At 37.0% G+C, this 19,383-nt stretch overlaps 1 protein-coding gene and 1 long non-coding RNA gene across 2 annotated transcripts; both read right to left on the bottom strand.

The window, feature by feature from the left end:
* Nucleotides 1-3,019: 3,019 nt before the first annotated feature.
* On the bottom strand, nucleotides 3,020-8,345 carry LOC133746343 (uncharacterized). The gene is made up of 6 exons (XR_009864072.1): nucleotides 7,812-8,345; nucleotides 7,361-7,414; nucleotides 6,081-6,129; nucleotides 5,601-5,666; nucleotides 3,698-3,787; nucleotides 3,020-3,568 (listed from the first exon to the last, which is right to left on the bottom strand). It is a non-coding gene; the product is annotated as an uncharacterized LOC133746343 (long non-coding RNA).
* A 6,653-nt stretch (nucleotides 8,346-14,998) lies between these two features.
* On the bottom strand, nucleotides 14,999-17,055 carry LOC133744444 (uncharacterized). Its single transcript, XM_062172550.1, has 5 exons — nucleotides 16,904-17,055; nucleotides 16,525-16,712; nucleotides 16,240-16,341; nucleotides 15,432-15,472; nucleotides 14,999-15,257 (listed from the first exon to the last, which is right to left on the bottom strand). The coding sequence occupies exons 1-5, from the start codon at nucleotides 17,053-17,055 to the stop codon at nucleotides 15,201-15,203; spliced, it is 540 nt and encodes a 179-aa protein (XP_062028534.1). The 3' UTR covers nucleotides 14,999-15,200.
* Between the last annotated feature and the right edge of the window lie 2,328 nt (nucleotides 17,056-19,383).

The following is a 19,383-nucleotide window of genomic DNA, read 5'->3' as shown; positions in this document are numbered from 1 at the left end:
TGTACAATAGATATACATATAAAAAGCAAAAACAAAAAAATATTATTAACTGAAGTGTGTGATCATTTATTTGGTAATGCAATTGAATTTCCAAACCTTGGGTCTATTGTAGTCTGAAATCGCCATTTTTCTGTTCCTACGATTTTCTTTTTCTTTTACATTTTCTCTTAATTAGCGCAACCAAGTGTCTTGTCTTTTAATTAAATTTTCGCACTAAAACTCGTAAAGTTCAAGACTTGCCCCGAGTATAAGCCATATCTACTACTAGTGAAACTTTGCTGCCGGCTCTTACCAATTTTGTTCTATCTTTAATTAGAGCAAGTTCACCCGTAGTCAAGAAATGTCAAGGTCGAGAAGTCAAGAATTTTACCAGTCAAGATACTGTTCACTGCCATTGGACATGGGTTTACACCCGTTGTTTTTCTTGACCGGTCAAGATTGTTCATCTTTCACTGTTCATCAATTTTAACTATTCATGTTCCACTGTTCATTTAGTGTTTTAACTGCTCATTTTTACTGTTCACTTATGATTTACTGTTCATTAATTTTTTTTTTTTTTTGGGTTGTTCGCTATAGTCTCGAGAGTGCTTGACAAAGGACTTTGATCTTTCGCTGCCTTCTTTCCTTTCCGTATTGCTTCTTTTGCAGCCTTCCTTCCTTGAGGCCTCACATTAGGATCTGCAGTTTCATCTGCAATTACCTCATCTACATCCATGTCCAAGTTCATGGGAGAATTTCCAGGAATTGGTTGTGTGCGCATATGTTGATTTCTTTCATTTGATGTTCCTCCGGATGTATGGCTAGGGATGTCTTTAAATTGTGCAAAGCCCTCCACAACAGCGTAACTATCAAAGCTCTGAAAATTGTGTCTTTTGGCCTTCCCAGTTTTTCTCTTCATCCCGGCATGTCACAATTTATGTGCTTCATCTTGCTACGTAATTAAAAAATGCAATTAGTACAAATATAAACGCTATTATGAAGGGTCATCTATTATAAAGGTCATAATTTTAATAAGAAATTATCTCACCGTTTTGCGTTAAAAATCAATAAGTACAAATATAAACATCGTTGTAATTACATCATTATTTATCAACTAATTATTTTAATTGTAACGAAAAGCAATTACTACAATTAAAACGATATTATAATTACTACATTATTTATCATGTAATATTTTACTATAATATATCAACAAATTAAATGATTTATCAACAAATATAAAGGTCATAATTTTAATAAGAATGAATCTCACCGTTTTACAATAAAAATCAATAAGTACAAATATAAACATCGTTGTAATTACATCATTATTTATCAACTAATTATTTTAATTATAAAGAAAAACAATTATTACAATTAAACGATATTATAATTACTACATTATTTACTGTTCACTTATGATTCACTGTTCAGGGGTTGCCACCTCTTCTCAAGTTTATGAATGTAATGGTAGGGAAGAGAAATGAATGGCAGACTATGAAGCAGCTGCTTGTGCCAGTGGAGTTAGACCGTGAGTTTCAATTCCATTCTATTTTTGTTTGTCCAGCCTCCAAGGAACAAGCAACCGAAGAAAATCCACCTATGTTGATGTCATCTGGACATGTGCTTTGCAAGCAATCTATTACAAAGGTGTCAAAGAACGGCACAAAAACCTCCAAATGTCCTTACTGTCCTTCTGATATCGATTTAGTACAGTGTAAGCATCTCTTTTTCCGCTGCATCTGTGGGGTTATTGACAGAGGAATTGACACAATATTTGAGTTTAAGTATAACAAGGTATTGCTTCCCCCTTGAGTACCTAGAATACCATCATGTTAGTATGATCAGCTTGCTAGTTGCTTATGGAAAGAGCTATAAACTGATCTATTCTTGTCACTTTGTTCTTTTCTTCTCTATATTGAATGAAGTAGCCGAAACTTTTCTTTTCAGGGATGGACTCTTTTACAAGATACTCTTTTACAAGATACTCTTTTTTCAATTGTAAAGACAAGCATGTATTGCTCACACTTTCTAGCTGTCTAAACATCACTCAGTCCTTGGTTGCTTTATACAATCTTAGGCTATAACTTCAATTTCAGTTTTGTTTAGGTGGTGCACTCTGTATTCTAACTTCTTTATGCTAATTTGTGTGTTACAATATGGCTAATTCTATCTACTCAGATCATTCTCTTATGACAAGGCAATTCAAATATGTTCATGGCTCTAGCTGGGAATAAAGCAGATTCGGTAGAGTCAAGGAAAGTGGTAGCAGAGGTAATTATCATTTTATGTTTCTTTATCCTGCTTACTGGTTGAATTTTATCCATCTTTTGATTGTTTGTGTCAATTTTTTTTTATCTTGATTCACTAAGGATAAAACAATTTAATATGAAAATAATTCTATTGATATGCTTAGTTTCATTCTTTGCACAGTAATGTTCGTGTTTCTATTGATGTTGGACTATAGTTTACGGTTTCATTCTTATGGTAATTGTCCCTGCATCATGAATCTGATTTTGCCATGATCCTTTCCTTGTAATTGTGGCTTGAAGGAAAATTGTATCTAGTGTATGTTTTCCTTTATTTCCCTCTCTAGGTAAGTGATTTTGCCATTTTATTAGTAGCAGCAGCAGTACAATGGATCTATAAAGGTTATGCAAATGGTTTCATCTATATTCAAGATATCTACAAGTATAAGCTACACTCTGTATTTGGCTTCATTTTGTTAACTGGTTCTTTACTTCCTTGTGGGTGCACTACAGGAAAATAAGTCATTTACGGCATGCAAAAAGCGCCGTAAATGACTTTTTACGACGCGTATTGATGCGCCCTTATAGACCGCGTCATAAAATTAAATTCATTTTTTTTCACATTTACGGCGTGCATTTTTGCACGCCGTAAATGAACTAAATGCACGTTGTAAATTTTCCTTTAATGAATGCCTTACGCACCGTAAATTGTCATTTAAGGCCTGCATTGCACGCCGTAAATGAACCAAATGCACATTGTGAATTGTCATTTTATGGCCTGCATTGCACGCCGTAAATTGTCTTTTTATAATAAAAAAAATAATAATAATAGTATTATAATTCTCTATTTATCCAGGATCACCCAAACATTGAAGCAATATCATATATTCATCAAAGCTAAAAGGCTTGAAGCCAATTCAGAACATACTAGCTTAGAAAAGAACACCAAGCAAAACTAGACTATTGCTGACCCAACAAGCAATAATGTAAGACTAATAGTACTCCAAGATCGACACTCTTGTGATTCAATGCACGCAACGACACCTCTCACCCTAAAAAGACTCCAGGAATGATCTTGAGAACCACAACTGCTTCATTCTAACAATTAAAGCAGAGACGCCGTAGCATGGGATATGCATCACTCCAACCCCAAGATACATGCAAAGTTCATGATGTGTTGTGGTGAGTGGTGACAGAGCTGAGTAAGATCATATGAAGTAGTTTCTGTCTTTGGAGAGAAAATGTCAATTACAAGAAGAAGGAACCGAACTTACCAAGCTATTCAAAATTGTCTCCCCAAGGAAGAAAACAAGATTGAATGAGTACATACTGGCCATCATCTGAGTTGAAAAGTAAGAAGAATTTCATCAAATACACTATGCAATCAAAACAACAACTCCACCCAAGGTACAAGAACATAACATTTTCCTGCATAATATTAAGGCCTATTAAAAGGGTAGTATACTTACAAAGTTCAGTTTGTAATCTTTACTCATTAGAAATGAATACAGAATGAGCCAAAATACAACATCAGTGAGCAGCGCAGCACCCCCACATATCTATACACCAAAACAAAGGGGACAAAACAAAGATTAAGATAACTGAACTACAGAAACCACCTATCAGTCAGTCTAACCAATCAGGAAATCAATGCCTCAATCCTTATACATATTAGTATCTTAGAATACTAAATATAGTTGATAAAGTTTAAATATGAGCTATACATATTGATACTGGAACTGATATTATCATAAAATCTATCCATATTACAGAGACCAAGATACCCAGAGTTTCATGCTATAAAAAATATAAATAAATAAATAAATAAATGATATAAAAAAAATCCATAGAGGATTTCACATTTGTAAATGGTCTTAATAAACAGAAATGTGAATAACTACATACACTAAACAAAAAAACAAGGGTATTTCTAAATGTACCCAGCAAATTTTTAAGTATACCCAGCTATTCATTTATATTTAAAATATGGGCTAAAAACTGGTTACTACTCTGTGGTTTAGGTCCAAAATCAATTCAGTCATTGGACTTCTAATTTCATCAAAAACACCCATGTACTTTCAATTTTGATCTAATAGGTCCAATTCATTAATATTCTGTTATGAGTTCAAGTTATAGTTGGATTATTTGTTGAAAAACTATTTATTTGATAGATTTCTAATAGTGGGACTCACTCCAAAATTGACTATGTAGGCCACCTCAACATCACATCATAAAACATAGGCCATATATGAGCCACGTCAACAAGTTAAATGACTCAATTGTCGGAAGACTAACAAATTGGACCTATTAGATCAAAATTCGAAGTGCAGGGGTGTTTTTGATGAAATTAGAAGTTTAGGGACTGAATTGATTTTAGACCCAAACTACAAGGTAGTAGTCAGTATTTAGCCCTTAAAATATTTATTATACCTGGCAAATATTCCCAAAATACCCATCCAAATAAACTAATGCTCATGCGATTTGTTCCCAAAATCAAGAAAACAAATCCCAACCTCTCCAATCAACGTTAGATTCCACCAATTTAATTGATGATCTTCTCCAAGCCATACCTAAGATTTGATCCACCAATTCTTCCTCAAATCGCTATGAGAGGAAAGATGAGATTACGACTGTGTGCATATAACAAATTGCAATGAGCGTACATTTAGAAAAATGATTATTCCCTGTTGTCTAGATGAGATTACGGCTGTGTTAATTTCCAAAATATTTCTTGTGATTTGTTCATCTTCTCCAATTTGATGTTCATATACCCAGCAAACTGAATATATATGTGAACAAATAGCAATGAGAGGAAAGATGAGATTATGGTTGTTAGAGAAGAAAAGGAGGAGTAGGGATTCGTGATGATGGGATAGACACCCAGATCCAACCACTGCAGCAGCCAAAAGACTTCTACTAGTTCTAGTTCATACCCATAATCATGATTATCCATGAGCTCCATCAAATTCTTATATATATATATATATATATATATATATATATATTCTGAAAAATCTTCTTCATTTCAAGAGATTAGAATTCAAAGTCTCTATCCTTGTTGAACAAGATCATACAATTTTAAAACAATACCAATATCACCAATTGAGTAGAGGAAATAGGTAAACCTAAACAATTTTTCTTTTTTCCCGTCCTGAAGAGTGCCATTAATGAAGAATACTGGAAATCATGAGATTGTTTTTGCTGGGTGCATGGTTTTGTTAAAGGTGGAGGGTACTTTGGGAAACTTGTTGAATTTAATTAGATGTTTAAAAATAATATTTAAATATAAATAATTTGCTGGGTTTACTAAGTAATTTGCTGGGTACATTTAGAAGCACCCAACAAATGAATAGTGTGGGATGAGAGGGATACCAATTCCATAAATTGATCTCACTCTAGTCCAGTGGGTACTTAGAGCTCTCGGCAACCTTTTGTAAACTGCCAAAGAAAGAAAAGGGTCCATTCAGATAGGAATAGGAAACTTCATGATTCTATTTATTACTAGATTGAGACCAATTCACCAAACAGTCGAATATTTCAATAAAATAACAAAATGAAACCAAGAGCCTCATCTCATTTTCCTTTGCTAAGACCCAAGTACATTACCTTAGTAGAGCTAAATACAGTACTTAGATCATAGTAGTATAAAGCAATCAAACACTATCTTAATAGAAATCAATCAATTACTATGCTACCAGAAAGCAATCAATTGTCCCTTCATTGTAGTCATGCATAGGCAAACCATAAACACACACATTAACAAAATTGGAAGTCCTAGAAACACATAGTGATTAAGTATACAAACTTACTCCACTACAAATTCAGAAACAAAATAAGATCAAACAACAACACCTTTGGGTGAAATAGAGCAGTGAAGGAGAACACCAGCCAAAATTGTAACCTGCAAAAGAGCAGACATAAAGAGGGAAATGAACTTCACAAGGCAATAGTCTTATTCCAGCTTTCCCAAAACCAATACATATATATATCACTGCTCACATACTCTTGCAAATATCATTACTTTAAACCTCTAATAAATCACTCATATAGGACTTTAGTTATCAAATAAAAATTTTGAATTACAAGTTACAGAGATTTTTCCCAAAACCTTCTACACAAATGCTGAGCGTAAAATCTTTTGCACAAAGAATGAGTGTAAAATCTTTTATAAATAATTGTTATCCTGACATAGCCAGATCGAGAGTGCATGAAATGCCATGCTTTTCGAGGCTGATTCCACCATTGGCCAAGCTCCCTACAATTATGTTACTGAATGTAACAATGCTAGGTGAGAAATGTTGTGCGGAAGTGGCAAATGAGTCCCACACACACGGATCCAATAATGCCGATATTCCCCCCACTTTAGCCACCCGGTGCAGAACGGGTATGGGGTTTTATTACAAAAGGCCTCGACATTAGTGTGTGTGGTACCATTCCTTATAACCCAAGGATGACTCTTCACCTTTCTGATGTGGGATTCCAAATGGCTCTAATCTAAGCCACACTTTTCCAACAATCTCCACCTTTGCGTGATTCGAGCCATCTTCAATTGTCTCATGATCCAAATTCCAATAGCTCCACCTTGACCACAAGCATCCAATTCCAAATCTTGTGATCCTAATCCAAATGGGAGCTCCTCCAAATTGCAACTCGACCGTATGAGACACCAAGTCCCAAGTGTAACCTGGCTCTGATACCACTTGTTGTGCAGAAGCGGCAAATGAGTCCCACACACACGGATCCAATAATGCCGATATTCCCCCCACTTTAGCCACCCGGTGCAGAACGAGTATGGGGTTTTATTACAAAAGGCCTCGACATTAGTGTGTGTGGTACCATTCCCTATAACCCAAGGATGACTCTTCACCTTTCTGATGTGGGATTCCAAATGGCTCTAATCTAAGCCACACTTTTCCAACAAGAAAGTCTATGTTCTTTTGAATAAATCTTAAACTATTTTCAAAGTACTTAACAATAGCCATCATAGAACGAAGTAATAATCACTGCAGCAAGGTAAAGCAAACACAAACAAAAAATGACATCTCTGTCCCAATGTGAAAATGTTTCAATTCCCTAATGTTTTTCAGAGCGTAGGATTTCTATAGAACCATAAGCAGAAGCAAAGAACTTACATGCTCTTAATATCAGGATTTCCTCCATTTGTTTCCCCTTCACCTATTACATCCCTACCATTAGAAAAACAACACATATATAACAATGCAACACAAATTACATTACACAAAATAAGAACAATGAAACCTAACCAAGGGAAGCAATAACTGATTATTTATCTCAAGTCCCCATAGGCCATAACTTATTCATTTTCATTTTCGATGAGCATGAAATTTGCTATACCTCAATTGTCATATACATGAAGTCCACACTGCTAATTGAATGCAACTACGAATTCACACACCATATGCAATAAAATCAATAAATTCATATAAATTTCTAGTGCTAATTAGAATACAAATTCACTCCTTCAAACTTTCTGAGCAACAAAACAATCAATTATATATAATTATAACATAGAGATAGATTTGTGTATATCGAAACCCTAAACTTTCGATAGATTTGGATTACCTCCTTTGGTAATGTAAAGGCCGAACTGGAACACAATTATGCAGAGGTCGTAGCCGAGGCCGGGCCTCGTCGGGGCAATTGACTGTGACAACGATCGGGTCGCCGGGATTCTTGCCTTGCTGAACTATAATGACGTCGTCGCCGGGAATGCCTTCAAAAGAGAATCAGGAACCGTCGGAGGAGGGACGGAATCAGGCAATTTTGGAACGGAATCAGGCATATCCCTTGTCCAATCCTTCCGGGTTGATGGAGGAGGTAGAGGCCGGAGCGGTGGGAGAAAAGCCTTCCGGTGACTCTGAACGGAATTCGAGGCGTCAATGAGGAGGAAGAGGAAGAGGCGGAGGCGCTGTAGAGTTCGGTGCCAAGGGAGGAGAGCTGTAGGTGCTCGGGGGTTTTGTAGAGGGAGGAGAGCTTGGAGATGAAGGCGGAGAGCTCGATGTCGAGCTTGTGTGACTATTAAAGTTTCAACTTTTTCGTTTTCTACAAGGAGGGAAGTTTAATTTTCAGCCTTTTTAGCGCGCAGCAATTGCAGACCGCGGCACACCCAAAAGCTTTTTCTCAAAAAGTAAGAATTTTATGACGTTCATACCAATACATCTTAATTTTTTTTCAAAAAAGTGCATATTTTACGGCCTGCATTTAAAACCTGTCGTTAATGATACTCATTCACGGCACGCATTTGATGCACGCCGTAAATTTCGCATCGTGAAAAGTCAATTTTCATGTAGTGGTGCTTCTTTGTTTAATCCTTCTTACAATGTGTTGTAATTTTTCTTTTCAAATACTATAATTGTAACTTTCCCCTCTTTTTCTTGAGTGGGTGAGTAAATCTCCTATTCAATATTTGCATTCAGCATCATCTCATCAAGCTCTGCATGTACCCTTGTGGATTCTTTACTTTCTGTTTTACCAATTTGGGGTTAGCTCTATACTGTTGCTGCTAATGAAATGAAATTGAAAAACGAAACTTTTGCAACGGGAGCTCTTAAAAGTTTACATTTTGACTCGTTGGATAATATCAGAGTATGTAGCGCGTACACAGTACACATATATTGTAGCTACTACTCTCTCATTCTATTGCTTAATCTACTTAATGAGGTCATGGAAAGGGATTCTCTTAGGATTGCAATATTTCCTAAAAGTTTGTGGTACCATTTGTCTGTTTTCAGTTTTTTGCTTTCTGTTCAGCGCACTTCTATGTCGGTTTTGATGAGACCACCTTTTAAATAGTTTAACAGATTAGTGCAGAAAAAATACACTAGAAAAGACCATCTCTTGTTCGAGCCACTTAGAAAAGTGATGATCATCTCCATTTAGATATGCAGCTAGAAACATTGATGCATGTTTTCTCTTCATTACAAAATTTCATTCTAGGGTAACATTAGCTAGGTGGATGGGAATACTCGTAACATAACACAAGAAAAGAACTAAGAATATGTATTATTCCACCTAAGAAGCTAGTCAATACATGCAATTGTTTTCTAGGTTAAATGTATACTGCACACTGCATGCTCAAAGTGCCGTTCATGGAGCAATGGTAGGGTTGACAGGCTTGGTAGTTATCATTTCTCTTACAATTTTGTTTATTGTCATGAATGGTGGAAGCTTCTACTTTAACTGCATCGTCTTAGTATGTATCTTATTAGAAATGTTGCGTGCTCTCAGAGTTTAAAGTTAAGACTCACATATTGATCTTTTTTAACTTTTGATATACAACATATTACTGAGAGCCAGAACCAGGTTGTGATTACCGATAGGATCTGGGCACAACTCCTTTCTTCAACCTATTAACCGAGTTTCTTGAACCCCAAAGACGTTGATGAAGTCCAAGAAGACGAAGAGCCACCAACTCAACTGCTAGACGGGAAAAATTGTAAAGCTAGCAAGTACAGTAGTACTGAAGACATTCCTAGCATGACATGAAAACACTACTATTTTATTCAAAACCTTCTATTAGAATCATTAGTATTTAGATCTTTGGTTGATGCCCTACTGACCCAGAATGTTGATGGGAATTCACATTTTTGACTGTTAGTATCTTCTGTGGAGCATAATTGTTTCCTGTTGTATCAGAAGAATTCAATTCAGCATGCCATGCTGAAGAGATTTCTGCTTAAGATATTCATTTGGTAGAAGCAAAACTATTTTTTTTGCTTTGCTTTACTGCGTTTTGTGGATGCATGTTACCTTCTTCGAAACCCAAGCATCAATTCTATCAGAATTGGATCCCTCTGCTGTAAATTCAGGATCTTTAAATACTTGTTTCTGTGTGCAGTGGGTGATCGGTTTTTGCTTCGCTACTTTCTCTTTAAAGCCCTAAATTGAAATCTCTTCATGTTTTTCTTTAATTGATTCTTTCAGTACTAATTTTGTTACATCCCGAACCTGAATCTACCGGTTTACTAATCGTTTGGACGGTAAACGACCTTTACTTTCACTTTTACCTTCGGTTTAGTACTTTTAGTGGCCCTAAAAGTTGACTTTTTGTTCGGGTCAAAATTTGAGAAAATGTTCTTCATGAAAGTTGTAGGGGACGTTAAACCGAGCGCGTGCATATGTAGTGCGTAAAAATTGGACTTAGTATGCGAAAGTTATGAGTGAAATACGGAAGTTACTATTCATGGTAAAAATTAAGATAAATAAGGAAAGTTACCGGGTAGGTTTCCAAAACCGGAAACCCACCCCCTTTCTCTCTCTCCTCTCCCCCGACTCTTCTCTCTTCCCTTTCGGGTTTTCTCTTCCTCCCTTCGATTCCACACTTTCCGGCCACCAACCGGCGTGCAGCCGGCCACCATAGGAGCGCCTCTTCCCTCTCTAGACCCTAGTGACCTGGGATTTTGGAGATTTGGCCGAGAAATTCCAGATCGAAGCAAAGTTCTCTCAGGCTGCATTTTGGAGTTTTCGCCAATTTCCGGAAATTCCGGCCACCTCCGGTCACCAAGTTAACGTCGAAGGTCGGGTTTTTGCTGGAGATCATTTCCCCTAAGGTCTTGCAGTCCAATTTGCCGTGTAGAGGCCGAATCGACAACCTAGGGTTCTTGAGTTTTCTGGGCTATCTTCACCGGCCGAATTCGACCATTTCCAGGTAAAATTGGGATGTGTTGTAGTTGAGAAAATTTATCAGTGGGTTGAGTTGTAGCTATACATGGAATTTGGTAGCCGGTGGTGGAGGTTGGTACCGGCGCGTGGGTGCCACGCGCCGCCACTGTTGGTGGTGCGTGAGACTATATTTGGCCGGACTTTGACTTCTGTTGTTGAGATAATTAGTCAATTATACATCTAGTTTCATAATTGCAGCTTTGGGATAGAATTGGAGATGGAATGAATATGGATTTTGATGTTGTTCAATGGTGGAATTGTTAATTGAGTTACGAGGGATCCATCCATCGGATTTCCTCGGTTCGGCCCTTAAGCCCATACATTAAGGGAATAACATTAGTGAAGAAGATTGGGAGGTTTTGGGCAAATAAAGATAATGTTAGGGTTTGGTTTTATTTATCGTAATTTAGTTTTCCATCCAGTAAATTAAGGGTTTACGAACGTTATATTGTACAGGACGTGAGGAGGATTCCCTCGAGGAGGGTTCGGATCGACGGCAGGCTTAGCCGTACACTGTGAGTGGACTTTTGTTTTTAAATAAGTGATGCATGCATTTATTTATTAAAGCATGTTCTAGTTAATTAACATATTATTTTCCGAGCATATGAATTGATTTTGGAATTTGATTTCGATTTATATCGTGGATTTGTTTCTAATAATGATTTTTGTGAAGTATTTATGATTTATACCGGTTGTGAGCTTCGGTTATTAAGTTGTTATGCTCGGATTTGAATTTATATCTGATGTTGATTTTCGACGAATTGTTTTCGATGTGATTTCCGGATTTATACTATTTATATTATACTTATATTCGTCGATTTGAGACTTTATTTGCAAATTGAGTTTTGTTGGAGTAAATCTCCATATTTATTTATCGACTTTCGGATTTGGCATTGGGAATGCCTTACTGATGATCTAATTATTCTTTTAGCGTGTGGGACACGCTGTAGATTTATGTGACTTTCTACGAGAATTTTCGGGTACGGTTGGGAATCGTACCCATGTTTTCTTTATTCGCGGGACTTATGGGGAAGCCTTACTGATTTTCGATTTTTCGTATGATTTTTTACCCGCCATACCTGGGTCGTCATATTTATTGCTAGCTAGCCTATTAGTACTCCTCCCTGCTTACTATGTGTTTGTGGGTGAGTAAGAGCAGAGCATGGGATGCTCCAGAGTGTGGGACACTCCGACCCGAGCCTGGGAGGCTCCCTTCTTTCGTATGGTGAAATTTCTTCCCCATATTTTACCATTACTTGACTAGCGGGGCTAGTCCGATTTCTTTTAACCAGCAGGGCTGGTATGTTTTTCACGAGTTTAAATTTAAAGAAATACGTTTTATAAATGTTGCATGCATCGAGATTTTATAATTTAAATTTGTGGGAAAGTATAAACTTTTCTTCCTTTATACTTATTTATTTTGTCCACTCACGCTAACGTTTTTATGTACTTTCCCCCTGGGCCCTTTGGTTTCAATTGCCCAGATCGCAGCGTTGCTGATCGGCTTAGGAGTGGAGGCTAGCACCACCTTTGCCATCTATCCTCAGTAGGTTATTTATTAACCTACTTTATGTATTATATTTCGAGTATGTTCTTTAGATTGCTCTGATTACTTAAAAAGGGTGGATTTATACATTTGTATAATTATGTGTGTATGGGAGCTGTATAATATTGGAGGAAGTTGAATGACTTGACTTGCTGGGTTGTAATTTATATAAGTAGTTCGATGTTTATACTTGGAAATTTGCGGATTGTTCCTTGGAAGCAGGGTGGTTTCAAGCATAGAAATTGTTACCTTGGAGTGTTTTCAGCAGGTTTAAGGTTGTCCACTTTTAGGGGAGGTTCTGTCGAATTTTCCCGAAAAGTGGGCCCCGCAGGTCCATCTCGGAGTTAGGAGGGTAATTCCGGGGTGGGTCTTGACAAATTTTAGATAGAGAGATTGTTCATTCTAAATATGTAGTCTTTGTTGTAGTAATTACAAAAGAACTACCTTACTTGCAGGTAACAATATGTTGTAATTTTGTTAATTTGGTGTCTTCAACTATTCCCCTTAAATCTTTTTGTCTCAATTTTTCTTTTGGTAATTCAATTGTCAAGTCATGGAGCAAGCCATTGATGCAGAGAAAGCAACGGCTGTGTCTGAGTTTCTTGATTTCAAGCACAGGAACAAGGTAATCTTTCATCATATATGTCTATCTATGTGTAAAATATCTGCCCTTATTTCATTTCTTATTGACTGAAAGTGGCTTGCTTGGCTGAAATTTTATAGGATTAAGCCTTACTGCTGTCTACGTTTATAAGGCCAGAGAATTATTTAGCATATTGCTTACGGATGGCTAAAATTTCATATGATTAAACCCTACTGCCTTCCTATCTTTCATAGATTTTCATTAAATTGTGTTATTACTCTTATGATTACAGATTGCATAAGCATGGCTAAATTTTCATAGGATTAAGCCTAACTGCCTTATTGTACGACTTTCATAGGTTTTCATTAAATGGTCTTGGTTTGAAAATTATTTTCATTTTTTCTTCATTTTGGCTTATGGTACTATTAGAATAGGTCTATAACTCATTTGTAAATTTTCTTCTGATATTTGCTGTTCTTGAGTTTGTAGTGCTGCTTAGTGTACTTAAATTTTTTTTTTGACCCCCCTAATATACAATTGAGAAATTTTATTCACACATACCAAATTACTTAATGCACACCCCTATTTTTTGAATTGTTTTTTTAATACGTTTTTACCCTTTTTGATAAAGATGAACAAAAAGAAGTTCTGACCTAGCGCTCTGCTAGGGTTTGCTCGACGGCTTCCCACCTTCGATAAAACTTCAAAAATTTCCAAACCTTGATGGCTATGGTCATCACTAGTGTTGTGGCCAATTGTGTCGTCCTGTTTGCTGTGTTTGATTTGGTTTATGGAGAGCCGCCTTGGTCTAGGGCTTTTCCTTCCTCCTCCGTCGCCGATTTGGTTTGTTTCCCGGAGTGTCGACTTGGGGAGAGTGATATGGTGGATGGTTTGTTGTTCAGACCCTCCGAAGAGCGATCACTATGGCTGGGTTTGACTTTGGGGCGAAGCTCAATGGAGGATCGATCCAGGAAGTGGCTAGTTGGGGTTTTGCCGAAGGCGTTAAATGGCTCTCGAAGGGAGTCGATCAAAGACGGCGGAGGTCTGGGGTTGATTCTGCTGCGATCTGGCTGGGCCTTTAACGGGGGCGCGACTGGTTGGGGAAATCTGACCCGATTTGCTTCTGCTGGCGGTTGGGACGGAGTCTCACGGGGACAGGATGGTGGCGGCTTCTCGGCGGGGGTGCGAGAGTTTGGTGGCGAAGGCCTTGCAGCGACGGAGCTGGCTCAGGGTTTCGGTGGCCGGAATCTGTTGGGTGGAGGTGTTGGGGTGCCCATAGCAGTCTCCATGCTTTGGGCCTTCTTTTGGGTAATGGGAAGTCACTATGCCAAAAAAATGAATCAGACGACAGTTTTTCACTGTCGTCTGATAGGCCAAATTGCTGTTGTTAATACTCATGCCGTCTGATAGGAGAATCAGACAACATCAGAAATCTGTCGTCTGATTTTCTTTTGTACGAGAGCAGGCATGTAAATGTCTGTTGTCTGAACACCAGAAAGAACAACAGAACTTGATGTCATATATGTTGTCCAAAGCAAAGTCTGTCATGCAACATGAGCCTAACGGAAAGCAACTTGTGAAGAGAAGTCATTCAACAAGCATTGTGCAGAAACTGTTGTCTCTATCAATCTTCTATATCAGGATTTAACTTAATTATGTTGAGTTTGTTTAAGTAAGACAACAGAAAATTGAGAAAACCATTGTCTGTTTATATTTGATACAACAAAATACGCTATTTTGTTGTTGTGTGTTTTCTAATTGGGCAATTGAATATGTTTGAAAAGTATTGTAATTAGGTGGTTCATACAACAGTTTTTGCATTCCATTTTATGATGTTCATTTGTTAGACAATAGTTTGGTTGGAATAGAATGGTCTGGGAGTCTTTAGGCATACATTATGCATATATGGCACCTAACAAAATGACGACACATCCAAAACATACATTCATTGATTAAACATCCAAAACATTCACAATCTCATCATCACACCTCAATAGTGCAATAACCTAGTCTTCAATTGCAGTTGGCTTCTACAAACCTTATTGCGCCATTTTATCAATCATTTTGCACACAATACTCTTGATTTGCTTCGCCAAGCTTGTTCTGAAGATTCGCAACTAACAAATACGGCCTTGGAAGAACTGATCATCGGCCTCAGACTTCAAAGACTAGACCATCCATTTCTTTTTTTCACCATGATGAATTCATAGTCAGATTTCTGCAATGTTAAATTCACAAGTAATATTAGTTTGACTTAAAAACAAGAAAATGTGGAAAGAAAATTGAAATAAAAACAAGATGAAAGAACCTTCTGCCTATTAATAGAAGTGCTTTCTGTAAGTGTTTTTTGAGTGAAGTGCTTTACTGTATCGAATTTAAGTGGTTGTCATACCATCTTAAAAGATTCAAAACAATCACTGCTCTTGCTTGTACCTGCACAGCAAACATTTCTGTTAAAATTAAATACAAGCTATGTTGAGTCTGCAATCATCTGTCATTGTTCCGAACTCACAAAGAAAATCCAGCCACAAGTTACTACTGCTACTGAAGAACAAATAAGAAAAGAAGCTGCTCCTTGCAATCAGTTTCAATAAAAAGAGAGTGCACGGGATTAATTTTATATTTGCTGAAGACCAAAACAATCAAAGAGGCAGTCTAAAATTTATCCCAAAAATCTGACAATTATGCATTCTTGGGTGCAACATGTCATGGTGTAAAACAAAAAGAAAGTGGTGGCGATGGAATTGCAAAAGAATAAGCTTGAAGCTTTAATCAAGTGCACAAGACAAAATGGCACACTTTTTATCAAAAGTGTTTTTATCAAAAGTGTGTTATATTATCAAAAGCATCCTTCCAAGGTTGCAGCAAATCAATTATGATGCAGGAGACTTCATGAGAAAGAAACAAAATCACTTGAGCATGTGTTGGGATTATACTTTGAAAGCACAAGGCTGTGAAGGCAAAAATTCCTTGAGTAAGCCTTCTCCAATAACAATGTGGTAGGAAACTAATACATCCTAATCTAAAGAGGATGTAATCTCACTATGCAATCAGTGGCTTTCCAACCAGATCCAAAGTCACAGATCACTAAATCCAACCTGTTCAAACAAACCAATTAATCTCTCAAGAATAAAACCAACGTATACACCGATTAGCTCACAACTATACATCAAGGAGTATAAAACTAAAAGGATCAACACCTTCCCTGAAACCGCTCTTAAACCTGCGTGGGACATTGCACAGATACCACATCCTTCCAGTCCCGGTGGTCTTCCTCCTGATGGCCTTCACACTCCAATTGACTGTTTTAAACACCAAACATCAATCAAAAACCCAAAACCACAACAATTCTAAAGGCAATGACTTTATTACAAAACCTTCATCAAAATCAAAAATCCTTTTCTGGGTACTCAAATTTCTTAACCAAAATTCCATATACAAGAACAAAATCATGAACCAAAAGCAGAGAGAGAAGGGTTTCATACATTTCCTGGTGCGGACAGCTGGGTATGCACAAGCAGAGCAGCGACTCTTCTGGATATGGAAGTTTCCCTGCAACGGAGCTACCAACAACATCAACACAACCCAAAACAAAAATGAATCAAAATAAGCATAATAAATCAACCAATCAGCTCTTCTAACCCAATAAGGACTTGAACAGAAACAACTATAACTAAATAGAAAATCGCCAAGAACAGTAACTTCCAAATCAAAATTAATAGCAAACCCTAGCTAACACCCCAAATCGAGTTCTATGAAATCCCCAATCCCCAAATCCATTTAACCAGCAAATCAATCAAACCCAAAACCCAATCGATTTCAAAAACATGAAAATTCGAGGAGAGAAATACCAGTTAACAAAACCAGTCCTTGGTCACCACCGTGAGCTTTACATCACCAGAAACTAGCCCTCCCCAACTGGGGTTCCGAAACGGCGCCGATTCGAGGAGCTTGTGGACTTTCTGGTGGAGATTCCGATCGGAGAATTTAGAATCCCAATGTTTCTCGTCGGACATCATCTGGTAGAGGGTCTGGGATTGAGGAGAAAATTGGGTTTTGGAATTGGGGGAGTGGAGCTTGGAAAGAAAGAAGTAAAGATAGAAGAGAGAAGTGCGGAATGCGCCTCTGAGAGAAGAAAGAGGTGGAATCTGAACCCTTTATTTCTTTTTCCACGATAAAACGAGGAGTTTTGTGAAAAGGGGGAAATTTAAGTTTTGGCCAAAAAATAGGCGGGCAAAGGAAATGAGGGAGTCAAAAAATTGAGTTATGGCTAAATGTGGAACTCAGACAACATAAATTCATAGCCATTGTCTGAAGAAGAGTTGCACAACAGATTAAAACATCAATAAATAACTGTTGTCAGAAGCCATTGTCTGAAGAAGAGTTACACAACAGAATAAAGTAGCAATAAATAATTGTTGTCTGAATAAAATCAGTCAGACAACATCAAAACTCAACCATTGTCTAAATAGTAATTGCACAACAGTAAAGTATCAATAGATAACTGTTGTTTGAAGCCATTGTCTGAAAGAGAGTTACACAACATAATAAAGTAACAAAAAACAACTGTTGTCTGAATTAGATCGGTCATACAACATCAAAAAACCACAATTGTCTGAATAGTAATTGCACAACAGTCAATGTAATAACTGTTGTCTGAAATAACTCACTCAGACAACATCAAAATATAACCATTGCACAACAGCAATGTAATAACTGTTGACTGAATCAAAAATTTGGACAACAGAATAATTCTTGCTGTCGTCTGATATAATCAGACGACAGTTAAAATTTTTGCTGTTGTTGGAAATGTGTTGTCTGATTCGTTTTTTGGCATAGTGAGTTGGGCTATTATTTGGGTTCCAAAGATGTACGTTGGACATGAGTTGGAAGTTTGTTCATGGGTGGGGCTGTTTCTTGGGCTCCCTGTGGATCGGATACTGGGCTACATGGGTGTCTTGCTGGGCTGAGGTTGATTGGCACTTTTCCTTTTGGGCGGCTCTAATGAATGAAGATGGAGTGGATGGTGATACATCATCATCTACTCCAAATATTGTTTAATTTTTTATCTTGGTCGCAAAGACCAGTTTCTCTGAGGGTTTTTTATTCTGCTTCGGAGTTCCTAGGTCTTTGTTTGAAATAATGGTGCGTGGACTTTCTAAAATGTAGGTGTATTGGGGGCATCCTCGGTCTTATTCTTGTTTTCAGAATAGGTTTTAGGGTTCTCTAAGGAACAATTCTTTCTGTCGACCCCTTAGGGGTGTTTCGTTTTTGTACTGCTTGCTGAATCTATATAATAGGCTGACCTCTTTTGATAAAAAAAAAAAAAGATGAACAAAAAGAAAACTACAAAAAGCGAAAACAAAATAAAGAAAATAACAACTTTGACCTAGAACTGGAGATGACCAGGACGACCAAGATCCTACATTCAATAACAACACAACTAATTTATCCATGCACTCAAAAAACTTCTCATACTCTATTCAAGTTTTTTTTCATGAATTTGATAGGATGAAGTAACAAATTCAAATTTGAATATTAAGCTTTTGAGTTTCTCTTCATATTTAGGACTCCAAGTGGTCTACGGTCTACAAGCGTCCTGGTGATTTCAACTTTCTTATGGTACATTGATTAATTGAAAATCTTGGAAGTTAATTGAATGGGAAATTAATATAAAAAAAATCTTCTCTCACTTTGTCTCCATTGATTGTTTGTTGAGTTTCATTTGCTTACCAATTTCCTTCGATTTGGTTTCACTTGGAGGATGGTGGTATGGGTCATAGAAGTGAGACCGTGACAAATAGGGTGCAAGATTGAGGAGCAGCATGCTTGGGTTCGATTTGGCAGAAGGAAGAAGATGATGGATTTAAGGAGTGTGTATTAAGTAAAATAACGAGGGCATAAGAGGAAGTTTGGGAAAAAAATTTGGACAAAAAAATTTAAGAGGTGTGTACGTATTAAGTATATAGGGGTGTGTGTATAAAATTTCTCTATACAATTTACTGTCTTCTGATGCAGGTTAAGGAATTTCAGTATATCAAAGATAGAAGGAGAATTACTTCTTAAACCACAATAAGAAGCTTCAGCCATATGATATCAACAATTCCTTTTACGTGGTCGTTCAGATCGAGGTAAAAAAGAGGCAACTTTTTCTTCTTAAAAGGTGTGCATAATGACAAAAATTCCATATCGTTAATAATGAGAATAACTGATCAAAATGGTGAGTATATATTTTAGGGCTAAATACTGGTTACTACCCTGTGGTTTATGGCCAAAATTAATTTAGTCTCTGGACTTCTAATTTTATCAAAAACACCCCTGCAGTTTTAATTTTGATCTAATAG

The sequence above is a fragment of the Rosa rugosa genome, chromosome 4 (genome assembly GCF_958449725.1).
Source record: "Rosa rugosa chromosome 4, drRosRugo1.1, whole genome shotgun sequence".
In the NCBI taxonomy this organism is placed as follows: Eukaryota; Viridiplantae; Streptophyta; class Magnoliopsida; order Rosales; family Rosaceae; genus Rosa; species Rosa rugosa.
The sequence above is the reverse complement of the archived record's forward strand: the minus strand, read 5'-3'. Positions and strand labels throughout refer to the sequence as shown.